This window comes from Zonotrichia leucophrys, chromosome 2 (genome assembly GCF_028769735.1).
Source record: "Zonotrichia leucophrys gambelii isolate GWCS_2022_RI chromosome 2, RI_Zleu_2.0, whole genome shotgun sequence".
Lineage (NCBI taxonomy): Eukaryota > Metazoa > Chordata > Aves > Passeriformes > Passerellidae > Zonotrichia > Zonotrichia leucophrys.
The window spans coordinates 130,876,473-130,890,013 of NC_088171.1; the positions used below are offsets into that span (position 1 = coordinate 130,876,473).

Genomic DNA, 13,541 nt, shown 5'->3' on the forward strand with positions numbered 1-13,541 from the left:
ACAAGATAAAAAAAACACAAAGAAAATGTACATTGAAACAGAAACAAGTCAGTTCGAGATGAACACACGGCCACAGATACTGTGATTAAGATCCGTGGATTTAAAAGGAAAAGATTTGCATTTAAAAATAAGCAAAGTCAATTTTTTTAAAGAAAAAACCACCCCAAACTAGTGAATCAAATAGTCTGTTTTTAAGAGCCTTTTGAACTTCTTTAGCTGTTTTTTTGATGAGAAGCAAATCAGCAGGATCACACAATAGCAGGAAATTTAAGCTGTTCTGTCCAACTGACAGAAAGCTAATTTCATCCTCTGTTCTAATGCAATGAAAGAGAAAAAAGTCATCCCATTTTTCTAATGATTTAATGGGCAGAAGACTTTATAAATTCCCAAAAGATAAATATTTTTAACTAATTGCCAGCTCTTGCCTTTGTTCTTTTACTTTCATTGTTCTTGCTGCCCCAGGTGAGTGTATCTGATATTGCCAAGAATGACCACACTCATATAAATAGTATCAATCTCCTGGAGTGTCCCATTGATTTATTTTTCATCTGTTGATCTTAAACTGGTGTACTGGTGATACACAAAATAAAACTATAAAAGCACTTGCCTATCCAGACGCCTTTTCTCCCTCCACAAGAGAGAGGGTGCCTGTTTTGTGCTTGCCTTTGGCACAGAATGAAGGCTGAAATACCTTTCATCCATAAAGTAGAACATATCTCATCTTATTAGGGTGGTATCTGAAATTTGAAGAGCGTCTTGCCCATCCTGGCCTTGAATGGGATCAGAAGATTTGATGCTAAAAGTTTACCTATGTTGGACCTCCAATTTCATGCTTGCTTGTACTGTCATGAAGGGTCATGAAATGGGGAGTTTTGGAGAGAGAAACAGATTCAGTATTACATGAAAAAAAAAAAAAGAATCTGAAAAAACCCCAACCCTTTCAAAACCAGAAGCATTTACATACTATGGAAAAGTTTATATGAAATAGAAGCCTGTTAGAGCTACAGAGTTAGGATGCACACAGGTATTGTGATAGAGCTCAGAGTTCTGGGCTAAAAAGCTTTATGTGGCTATTGCTGGTCATGTCGACCTCAAAGAGCAAACAGAAGTCTTCTGGAATGCCTGCATAGCCTCTGCAGTGCTGCAGCTCCCTCCCTCAGAGCAGCTTCACAGCTCTTTTGTCTAGCAAAGCTTCTCATGTAAGCCAAGTAGCCAGCCCTGCTGCAGGCCTGATTCATCCCCTTGTTGTTTATTCAGCTTTCCAAGTGACCCTGTGTCCTCCACTCAGACTAATTAGTTAAGTCCAGCTCTGGCTACAAATGAAAACATTTCATTATTTCCTGAAAACTCTCCTGCTGTCTGAAACGTTTGAATAATCTGTGTCCTGGTTGCAGCTATGATAGAGTTAATTCCTCTGAAGAAAAAGAAAATAATTTACTGCATTAAATTTCACCAAGGTTCTTCTCTAAAATAAACTACTGTTGTAGCTCATTGTCCAGGGTATAGCTGTAGAACTGCCTCTTTGCTTTGAAATAGCTTTGTATCTGCTGGCTGGCTGACAATGAGGCTTTCACTCCCAATGCTAGAGTATCCTCTGCTGCTGGAGGTGGACACAGGCTGCAGGCAGAAGGTCACAGATCTGTATTCCACACCCTGCTGAGCTATTCAGCTGAAAAACTGGCCACAGTGCAGAATGATTCCAGGTCAAACCCATGGGTGTGGAGACATCATTTACAAATACCAGAGTCACTAATCCTGATTTATCAGAGCCAAGCCTCCCTTTAGATAGCTATAGCTGCTGTTTTGGATTTCTCAGAGCTGGGAACTGAGATAGTGTTGAAATATCTCCATAGTGAATTTGCAAGAAATGCTTTTTTGTGGTATTTGACTGCAGTTTCTACAGCTAATAGAAATGGGTAAATGGGAAAGATACAACCTGGCTCCAGAGAAGCAGCATCTAAGGAGAGCAGCTTCTATGGAGAGAACATCTAAGAAGTCTCTAAGGATAAAACTTAGCTCCAGAGGAGCAGTTTAGAGTTATCTGTCTGACTGGACAGTTTGGCAGGCATTAAACCAATATTCCTTTTGGTTTAGAAATAATAATCTGTAGACTTCCTTGCATTAAAACAAGTAAGACAAAGGTATCATCCCTTCAGTGATAGAATTCTGGAACAGAGCTTGTCTAACAGCTAATATAAGAAGTTACATGAGCAATTATATTTCCTCATGACCACAGCAGATGAGAAAGAAAAGGCACATAAGTCAACCAATATTGCAGCAGTGAACCTTGTTTCTGTGCTGTTGAGAGATGTACATGAATGTTGCCTTCCCATGTTCTGTTTCTGCTCCTGCTCCTTTTATATTCCCCTTCTGCCCTTAGCAGTAGTCAAGTCTTCCATTTTGCACATTCCAAGCACCAGTGTGCACAGACTTGTTATTAGCAACAATTTTTAAACTGTCCATGGTATCCCCAGCCAACAGGGTAGTGGTGAGGAATGTCCTAATTTGAAAGAATTTGGAATTTGTTTGGAAGTGGTTATCATTTGCTCTGCTTCCTTGCCAAGATTTTATCTGGCTGTGTATTGATTCGATGTGGCCTTTGCTAACATATCAAGACTGGATTGTTTTTACCAACCAGAGGTTTTCCCAAAGAGTACAGACAGACTAACACCTAAGATGATAGTCATTAGCAATTGTTTTAGGAAACTTCATGTACTTACAAGCATGACTGCCACACTGTTGGGTCACCACTACAAATTCCATGTTGCTTTCTCCAATATAAAGCATGGAATGTAGAATAAAGGAAAGCTGCATTGCTGAATCAGGAAAAAAAGCATCAGGCACATATGAGAAAAGTTGGATTTGTGCCTTAGCATGTGTAGGATTTGTGAAGCCTGCAATGTCTTGTAGCACACATTAAAAAAAAGAAAACAAAAGAAAACAAACAAACAAAAATAAATCCCAAACAAACAAAACCAAAAATAACCAACCAAAACCCCAGAAGATATTTCAGCAAAAGATCTACTTATATTTCTGGTACTATCAAAGTTTAGATTCCTGTTTGCTGGTTTTGGCCTTATATTTATGATGTTTCATGTTAACATTTCCTCAAAGTATTTTCTTTCCACCCCTAAGTTGCTAAAAATTATTAATAAAAAGCAGCTATATTAGAGTTTCAGATACAAAACCAGGAGACCATTTGAGTAAACAGATGCTCTAGTATCTGTGAGAAAGGAAAAAATGCAAGGAATATTGGAAAAACCTGCTGGAAGTAAGCAGCTCCCAAAATACAGAACTTTAAGAAGCAAGCTTTTTTATAGGCTGTGTTGCAGATGACTATTAAAAAATGACTTACAGAAAAGCTGTGGTGTAAATTCCCCAGAATTATACATGGAAATGGGGAATGAATTCAGCATCTGAGGATAACCCTTCAGCTGGAGTTCATGTCTCTTCATGTAAACCACAGAAACTCTTTTGTTTGGGAGGAGTGGAACCCATGTCTCATGGGGATTCTCTGATATGTCACCAGAACTAAACTTATATTACATTATCTGTTACCTCCTACCCAGCTGTTTATTCTGTGTGCAAGAATGTCATGGATTTGATACCACAACTTTCCTACCCTCTTTGACTCAAATTGGACTAAATCCAAGGGGAGTTCTGGCAGGACACACTGTACTCACATTTATGCATGCATGGGGTGTGTGAAGAAGTCTTGATTCCTTAGTGAGACAACTTAAAGTCTTAAGAAATTTCATATGAATTAGCACATTATCCCTATTATGGTGTGGAGAAAAAGTCCCAGCTTTCAGAGTAGCTCAGTTTAGCCCTGTTCTGTATTACACACTTCATCAGACCTGGAAAAAAAATGCCTGTGGTTTTGGACAACAAACTAAAACCTTGAATTATCTTTTGGTCCTATTATGCAATAAATTATAGAATTTACTGTCCTCTCCTCCAATTATACAGTATGATGGGAAAGATGATAATTTGACTGAGGAGTGGACTAAAAAACTATTAGTCCTCTACAGAGAAAATTCCACGGTGACAGACTGATTGGACAGGAATTTATGTATGTTTGTGCTTGGAAGACAATAAAAACATTATTTCCATACTCTTCAGGAAACAATCCCTTTTATTGTAGAGAAGTTTGTATACACAGATGCAATGTATTTACAACCAGCTTTTCTCAAACAGGTGACTGCTTAACATCCTTCACAAATCTGTCAAGAATGAAAGAAAATGAAGCTCAGAAGCCCAGCCCGCCAGCACAACACCCAAATTCAGATTAATTCCCAAAGACACCTGTAATGAGAGTAGATGGCAGAGAGATTCAGAAAGGAAAAAAATAGGACTGTGACAAAGATCAGTGGATGGTTTTCAGGATTGGTTCATTCCAATGCATTGCTTAGCTTGATCTCAGAGTGGATAAACCATGAACTAAAATTTCAACAAGCAGATGGGGACCTGCCTTTGCCAGGGGTGTGGGAAGGACAGGCAGAAAGCATCTGTCCTTTCCTTCCCTTCCCTGGCTTCTGCAAGAACAGCTCACAGTTGCAATCTCTGTGAAAAGGATTTGTTGGTCCTGTGTTCCCCTGGAAAGCTCTTTTCCAGAAAAAGTCAGGAAAACTTCCACATTTCTTCAGTGAGCAGAATGGAGTCAATGCACTAAGGGTGAGGACAGGAGGGTTGGACTCTGTTGTGGCGTGTTGTTAAGTTTCTTGTATTATTCCCCCATTTTATGTATTGTTCCCCCCTGTTCAGTGTAAAATGGTTCTGCCCTCCCCAGTTTTCCCGCCGTAGCCCTTAGGTTGCTATGGTTACCTCTGCCCTTGGTTAGTGTCAGTTACTCACGTTACATAATTTCTCCTCCCCCTTTTCCCCTAATAAGTAAACTTTTCCTCCTCCCGGGGCCCAATCACCCCCCCACTCCTCCCAGTTTTCCAGAGCCTTCTTCTCACTGGGGGTTGTGGTTGGCTGAGGTCCCAGCGCCCCTCCTTTACTTTGTATTTATTGGTTTCCCTATTATGTCAGTTATGTTAAGCTCATCCCCCGACCTTCTCTGATTGGTTTGTTGTAAACCCCTCCCTTGGTTTCCACCTCCCTTTATAACCCTTGTTGCCCCACTGCTCTTGGTCACTCCCTGCCGGTTGTTGGTGCTGCCCGTTGGTTCGCCAGAGGCATTAAACCTGTTTGGCCCCCAGGAAGTGTCCGGCTCTTCATTCTTCGACCAATCTTGCAGCTTTCTCCAAGACCTCATCCCTGCCCAGCCCAAGGCCTCTGATGCCGAGGGGTGCCTGAAGCAGTCAGCCCTGGGGCCCTGCCACCGGGACTGACTCCCCCTGCTGCCGTGGGCTGTTGGCCGCCCTCTCGCTAGCTGGACTTAAGGTCTCAGGCCACGGACTGCTGCAGGACTCCCATGCCAGCCCAGCCACAGAGAGATGGCACCTTGGTGTCTTCTGGTGCCCCTCCAAACTGTGACTCAATGCTGCACTGCCCTTTCCCTGAGTGCTGTGCAATGGCACCAGCTGAGCCTCAGCCTGGACAATCACCCCAAATACAGAGGAGACAATGCAGATGGAAACAAGGAGAGATAGAGACACACATTATATTCCCTTTTCGTGTTTCTTTTCAATTAAAAGTAGAAACTTCATCAAAACAAAAAGTTACACGTGCAGGAGGCACTTCTCTAGAGAAGAAATAAATACCTCACACAAACATTCACGGGTGGATGAGTCCCATGAGAAGGATTCTCAGTACAACCAGTTCAGTCATAAAAGGAATCTATACCTTCACATTGATGTATATGAGAAACAGACAAAACAGCTGCTGATGCTAAAGGAATTACATGCTTAAGTTCCCCACAGGCTGGGAACATGTATCTTAGAATCTGCATAATTTAGTTAACACTCAGCAGAACACTGCAGTATTTACAGGCACATTCCGATGGGAAAACATTTGCATGTTGAGTGTGAAAGACACAGCTTTGTCACCTAATCATGGGACTTTAAAGCAGGGATTTTGTGACCTCAAAATACTATTTGAGAAGTTAGTGGAGAGGAAAAAGGTGTGTAGGTGGGTAAAAAAAGTAATCAGAATTTGCTAACCTTTTTTTTTTTTTGAGGATTAGAATGGTTTCAGACTGGGATGAAGTGAGTCTGTGTAGACCACAGGTTCTGCCTTGTTACACATAGAGTGTTTCGTCTATTCTCATTTCCCACAGTTATCCTTCCCAATTAAATATGTTTCCCACTAGCCAGGTTGATGAGAATAGTGCATAAGACTAATTCTTCTTGCAATCATCATCATCACTCATAGCATAGTAACTTCAAAAATACTTGCAGAAGAGGAATGAATTGGAATGTCACTTTTTTTGACTTGGTCTGTATTCTGAAGTTGAATGTGGGCATCTGAGAAACATATTTGTAATGTTTTGGAAGTTTTGCAAATTAAAAAATTAAGTTACACTCTGAACCTGATTGAGAATGCAAAGTTCTACTAGCACTGTATGTCAGACATGGTGGAAAAAGCTATTCAGTGACGACTGTAACCCTAGTGCTACCCAGAATTATTCTGAAAACAGTTCACTAGTTTCTGAAACTACTGTAGTTGCAGCAAATTATTAAAACTATCTACAGAATATGAGTCATACAATTTATGTTTCAATATGTCAGCAAAACAGTGAAGTGTAACCCACAGAGGTTATATCCTGGAAGTGAGATTATCAAACTATTGCTTCAATGTCTGTAAAGTAAAGCTATCATCCCTGGGGACACAGCACTCTCACTCATGCTGACACATAAGGTGGTGGTGGATCTTTAGCAGCTCCATTCACAGGATCATCATATGGTGGTAACAGGACCTGCACGAAAGGAAAAAAGCTTTAATTTTTAAAAAAGAAGTCAGATGAGAAAATCAACAGAAAATAAAACCCCTAAGGCCTTGTCCACAACCAACCAATCAAGCAAACAAACAAAAAAAAAAAAAAACCACACAATACAAACTCCAAAACCAAAAAAGAGTAAATTATTAAGCAGGAGCAGAATAATTAGGAAAAGAAATAATATTAGCTTGAAGTTCCTTCTTTTCAACATATATACTGTTTTCATTGTGAAAGAAAACAGATTTCTTCTCATTTCATATCAGTAACAGCTTGATGTCATCAATTCACTGCAGGTACCTGAATTTGCTCAATCTGGCATGGCAGTGATAGTGGCTGCTGCTTCTGCAGCTCTCCTCTGTCAAGAGTGCTAAACCTTATCTCCTGGAGGAGTGCTCAAACAGCCAGAGTGAGAAAAGTCCTGAAAACTTCTCCTTCTGAGCCCTCCCTGGAATAGCTAATCATTTTTTTGGAGTGGGGAAAAAGAAGTAAATGGAGAACAAATTACCCAATGTCTAAATAAATCTCCAGATTTATACTTCTGGAGTACTCAGCTATGAGAAAGAAGATCTATACTCCCAGAAGCATTTCAGTGAATCCTTCAAACATCTGACAGCAATTAGGAAATTAATCAGGGTTAGTCATATATCAACCCCATCCACTGCAGTCCAGGCAGCTTTCTAGGACATGGGAGATGCAAGTTCAGGCCACACAGGGCAGAGGAGAGATTTGAACCAAGACTCCTACTTGTTTAGGAAAGCATGCCTAAACAAGCAATTTTTAATGGCACCTGCACTGACATTAGTTAGCTTGCATGTGAAAAGACAAAGGAGGAGTTGGTCTGTGAACCCCAGCAGGGAGTGAGGATAAAATAAATGTCTGAATGAAGAATGAGTGTACATTTCCTAAAATACCTCAATAGCAAGTGAGAATATCACTGAAGTGTACTGTCTGAGATACTTTATGCAGCTGATGATAAATTATTCATAATGGAATTTCCAGATTTATCAGCATTGCTTCTTGGTCATTAAAGAGCATGTAAAGCTGATTGTCTAAATGTACATAGGGAATATCTGTAGGGACTTCTGCCATGAAAGGATTTCACCAATTCTTATATAAGTTGATAACCTGCCTTCTACAAAGAAACATCCATAATCATTCCTTGTGGACCTCAACCACAACATGCAAAATCAGTAGGAATTGTTCTGTAGATTTAAATAGACTTTGGAACAGGATTTTGTGGGGTAGTTCCAAGTGTGATTCACATTATACTCATGTGAGTTTACAAACATGCATTGATGACCGTGTGTTCAAGTACATCTGTGCATGTTGTTAAGATTACAGAATGGCTACCTTGGCATCTTCAGCCCTTAATCAGGAAAGCTTCATTACTTAGAAAAGGAAATTGTCAGAGCTGTTGCTCTTCATTAATACCATATGTTTGAGCTTGCAAATGCAGTATTTTATGCACTACATGATCTAAAAACCCTCATAGTTGAAAAGCATTTAATAAATTATGTGACCCTTAAAGGCTGCAAGCATCTTATGACTATTTATCTAGTGAAATTAGAACAAGATTTAGAATTTCAAATATATATTATGATAAAAATCATAAACTTATTTTGCAATGTAACCTCAGTAAATCACAATGCTGAAGCATGTTAACTGTAAAAAGCTCTACAGATAAAATCCCCTCCCTAGCACTGATCCCTAGTTTAATAACAGGATTTCTAGTAAAATCCTCATGTTACTAAAAAAAGTTTCTCAAATACCCTGAAACATGTTCATTAGTTTATTATGACACAATATAATTAGTTATTAAATCTGACCTAGAGATTACTCTGAAAATGAATGAAGTTCCCCTTGTGAAGATTTAGCTGTCTTACTGCACGTTTGTAATGCTAAGCCCCAACCTGTGATCCATTTCTTTCAGGTTCAGAGTCTGTTTCATCAGGTGTGACAAGAAGTGACAGCAGGCCCTGTTATCCTAAGAGCTGTCCATCTTCCAGTGATAAAGATGAGCTGATAAACAATGGATGAACCTCTTCCTGTGCTCTGATCCTCTTTTAAATCCATGTGTCCTAAGGCTACTTTGTTTACATCAGTATTATTACTTCAGCATTGAGGTTACTGTCATTTCCAGTAGGTCTCCTGCCCTGGAGAATTAATGATATGAGTGAACTTCTCCATTCCCTTCACTCTTTTATGAAACAAAATCTGTCTGGTAGGAGAAAAGCCTCCTGGTAAGGCTTTTACATCTTGGGAGTAAGCACTCCTTCATTCTGCAGACCCAAACCTCATATATGGATCAATGGCCCTAAGGGCCCTCAGAAGACACTTTCTCACTTACCAACAATTCAACAAGAGGTGAGAGGAAAGAGGAATGCCTGTGGAAGTCTGGGCAGCTGTAGGCACACAGTTTGGGGCAATTGGGAGTGGGGCTGTGGGGGAGCCTCATCCCCAGCGGGCACAGCTGTGAAAAGCAGGTGAGCAGCATTGAAAGCAACGAGCCATGGAGTGCCAGGTGCACTGAACAATCACCAAAGGGAACAGAGGGCACACAGATGCATGTAAGATGAAGAATATAAAAGGTTGAGCAAAAGAACAAGAAGGACAGCTGCTTGCAGCTTTCTGAAGTGGTATGGTGTCACTCTGTGGGTGAGTTCTTAAAGCCTTCTGGAGTTATATGGTGACACTGTGTGTGGGTGAATGCTTAAAGCCTTCTGGAGTTGTATGGTGACACTGTGTGTATCATGGCTGTCTCAGCTGTGACACTTGCTGTGACAGACAGCAAGGAGATAATGCATTGCTATGCCTCAAACACTAATGGCCACTCAAGTGGGCAAGTTGGAACAGAACATTCCTGGAAAGGTGGGACATACAAAGGTAGGGCAGCCCCATTCTGGACCCAATTCTCCTGTTCTGTGGTGACCACATAACACACAGCACAAGTGCAGAAACAGGGTCAAACAGTGGTTATATTCCTAGAGAGGATTGCGAACCACCAAGGACCCCAAACATCCCCTGACTCTTTTTGGAACTCTCCATCAGAAAACTCTGCGTGCTCCATAGTGTTGCATCAGATAAAAAAAGACTCCTCCCTGGAAAGGATCTGGGTGCTCCTCTGCTAACTTGCAGGTACATAACCTGACAAACTTTTTGGTTTGTGGGTCCCCACCCTCAGTGGAACACAACTGTAACCATTACTTTGACCACAGACATTGAAATTGCAACTGTCAGTTCTTGTCCCTGGATCCACAGGTGGTTATGTCTTTCCACTATCTGCTCTTAATGATCCATCCATCCATAATGATCCTTCAAACCTAACTGAAAACCTTATATGATGGCTAATGGAAGCAGATAAGTGATGTGAATATAAATCAGCATAGATATTCAGGCAGTACATTATGCTCTCCAGAGACAGAAAATGGAAGCCAGTCACTGAGCCAAAGGGTGAATTCGGAAACTGGAAAAATAGAAACTCACTATTCAGCCTTATCTGTGAATCTGATTGGAATGGATACAGTCTAAATTGATTGACAAAGTACAAAAAATATGTGCATATTTTAGGTATATAGTACCCAAGGCTGAATCTCCACTCAGACAGCTGACACATTTTGTTTCACAGGCATTATGTTTTTGCATTTTTTTGTTGTGAATTGAGAAAAATATATGAATGTTGCCTGAGTGCTGTGGGAATCATGTTTGCGGAGTGTTTGAGACTGTCATCCACAAGTTGCTATAAAAATTACGAAGGACACTCATTTTTTGGTACTCAGCGATCCCTATGTGAAGACATTCTGGCTTTTTTCAGTAGACCAGCAAGAAAGTTTGGAAAATTAAATAGTTGCAGAGTTCAGTCCTATAGTATGCCTAAAATCTAAAGGACAGAAGCTCCTAGCTTATTTCACAAGCCCTATAACTGCATTCATTTTATTTAAGAAGCAAGTACCATTTTAACACCATCCTTTAAAATGCAGCCAGATGTAACATTACTCACTGTTCGTACAATAGTTTGGTGTAAAAGCATCACAGAGAGACACTGAAATCAGAGCTCTAGGGGGATCAAACCAAGAGGGTTTAAACCCACAGCTCCAGTCTGCCATATGAATGCTCCAGATACAAGGCTTTCAGCTGGGGAGGGAACTGGGGCTATGTAGCCCTATGCTCAAGTGGGACAGGGAATGCTGAGTACTGGGCTTTGTTCCCAATAGCATTTAAGCATTTTGTGATAAGCAGTCTTGTATAATATGCAGAAGTAATCCATAACTGACCCATAAGAAATCCTGTTCCTGACTTAGCTGGTGTCATCTGAGTGGTTTGGTTAATTGTATTACATAAGCATCTCTATTATAAAGCACATGATACAGAATGACCTCCTCTGAAAGAAATAATTACCAAACAAGTTTGCCAATGGCTATAACATATTCAGTTAATATAAGCATATGTCATTTCATATTTTTTACATCCTGGTTAATCTGGTTTTGAAGAATAAGTTTTTTAAGGCATTGCTTAGAAATATATCTGAGAAGAAACACAGGTAAATACTTGTATATTCAAAAAGTTTGTAGCTAATCTTGTCCCAACAGTGTTGTTTGTTTCTTTCTTTGTTTGCCTGCTTTGGGGGGCATATTGCATTATTTCAATAATCACTCCTCATCTTTGCTGCTGATTCCACATTTACTTGAACTTTCAGGAGAAAATTTTCTTTCTTTAGCACATGTATAAGTTTTCTCATATTCCTGCAGTGATTCCTGTTTGAACTCAAACTCTTAGATCTTCTCTTTCTAAAGGAGAAAATGTGCTCGGTTCTGTATGAGTAAAATAGAGTAGATCAACTGATAATTTCTGTAATAAAAAGATCAATTGATTATTTATAAGATCAATTGATTATTTCTGCATTCTCACTCAAACCTCACTGAACTCAACAGAAATCTTTATGTGTATCCAGAGAGTTTTGAATTGCTTTTTCCAGCAGCCATTTGTATTCTCCACTGGATGGAAGGGTACTGTTGCTGCAAAGAAGCTTTGAGTTTGAACAGCATTCTGTTTGGCTGCTGTATGAAACCTTTGGGAGTTCCCATGACAAAAAGCCTTGTTGATGTCTTGTTAGAAACACACAGAGCTCTATCATACTTTTATCCAACACCTTCTTAAATGCCAAAAAAAGGCTATAGATTAAAAAGGTCAATGGTAAGTACTGATGGTTAGAGTGAGCATTCACGATGTTTTCTCAAACTTTAGCTTTTCTGTAAAAACATCTTTGCTTTATGCTGAAGGACTTCAGGTTGCATCACACAGATGACAGTGACAGATGACAATAAATAATTGTGTGGAATTAGGGTCATTTCTACTGCAATTTACTCCTGGTCTTGTCCTGGTCCTGTTGCTATTGTTTGGATCTCTGACAAATCATTTAACTTTGCCTTAGAAGGATCTCACATTTGTAAAACAGGTGTATTATTTGTTACATCTTAAAAGATGTTGGAAACATCAAGACAGAGTCAAAACTCCCTTGGATGATACTTGGATATGACTGTATGACACAGGTGCTAAACTGTGGAAATATTTACAAACTGAATATGTATTTGCAGAAATTTCAGCCTATGCCTGAAAATGTTTATCCCAAGCTCTTCACCCCAGCTCTGTATGTGCTGCACATAATTCTTCCGCAGAAGTGACCTTTACATTTTAGACACCTAAATCCTTAGGGAGGGCCAATGTGAGTGTGTGGGGAGGAAAAGAAGGGAGGGCAAAAGGAGCCCCAGGTCAAATACCAAGTGTCAGCGGGCTCAGGCTGTATTCTCTGTTTATTAAAAAGAGAAGGGAGAGTATAACCACAGGGTGAATAGTGTTAGACAGATGGGAAGAATGTGCCAGAATATGCCAGTGCTGAGTGCAGTGCTGAAATAGTCACTACATGCCTTTCCTAATACAGGGTATGTTTTCTCCTTGGTACAGCACAAGGCTGATGCATCAGGTTCAGAGACAACTGAACTGAAAGAAGAGGTTTTAAGCAGCACAAGCCTAATTGCACCAGCCCTCTGCTTTGGGTTCATTTTATCTCAGTGATTCCAGCCATGACCAACAACCAACTTGCACCAATCTGACACCCCTGTGTGCTTTGGAGAGGGTTTAATGGTATGCAATCACATTTACTAATTTCATGTTTACTTCCCTGCTGTCCTGTCATTTACCCAGCCAAGAGCAGTGGAATTTCCTCCCACAGCTGTGGTGCTTTGAGGAGCCATTAACTGCAACCTAAAGCACGTTCAGCTGCAGTGAAGCAGCATCCAGCCTACAAACAGCTCTAGAGGGAAGGCTGCCATCAAGACCACCTGTCCCATTCAAGATGGTCCCAAATGTACTGTCAGGCTCTTGACTACACAGATGTTATGAAGATCACCTGGGGAAAACAGCAGATGTCTGTGTGCATACACAGCTATAGCCAGCTGATTGCTTCACTCTGTAGGCAGGAAAGGCTTAGGATAATTCTCCCTTTGCAATGTTTGCCTGTCAAGTTTGACAATGTGTTTTTTTTCTGAGCAGTCTGAGCTTACAAAGGAAAATGTAAAATTAAGGTACATTTTTTTTCTTAAAAATTTCTGAAATCCAAATCTCTTTAATTTAAGCTCTGTTGTGGAGACTCGAGCCACAAAGT

The 13,541-nt window shown here is 40.2% G+C and overlaps 1 protein-coding gene across 1 annotated transcript in view; it reads right to left on the minus strand.

Moving 5' to 3' along the window:
* Window positions 1-4,117: 4,117 nt before the first annotated feature.
* Window positions 4,118-13,541, minus strand: part of LAPTM4B (lysosomal protein transmembrane 4 beta) — a 60,795-nt gene continuing 51,371 nt past the window's right edge. Inside the window, exon 7 of the mRNA XM_064706450.1 lies at window positions 4,118-6,862. Coding sequence (XP_064562520.1) covers window positions 6,788-6,862 — 75 coding nt within the window. The 3' untranslated portion in view covers window positions 4,118-6,787. The remainder of the gene's footprint in view (window positions 6,863-13,541) is intronic.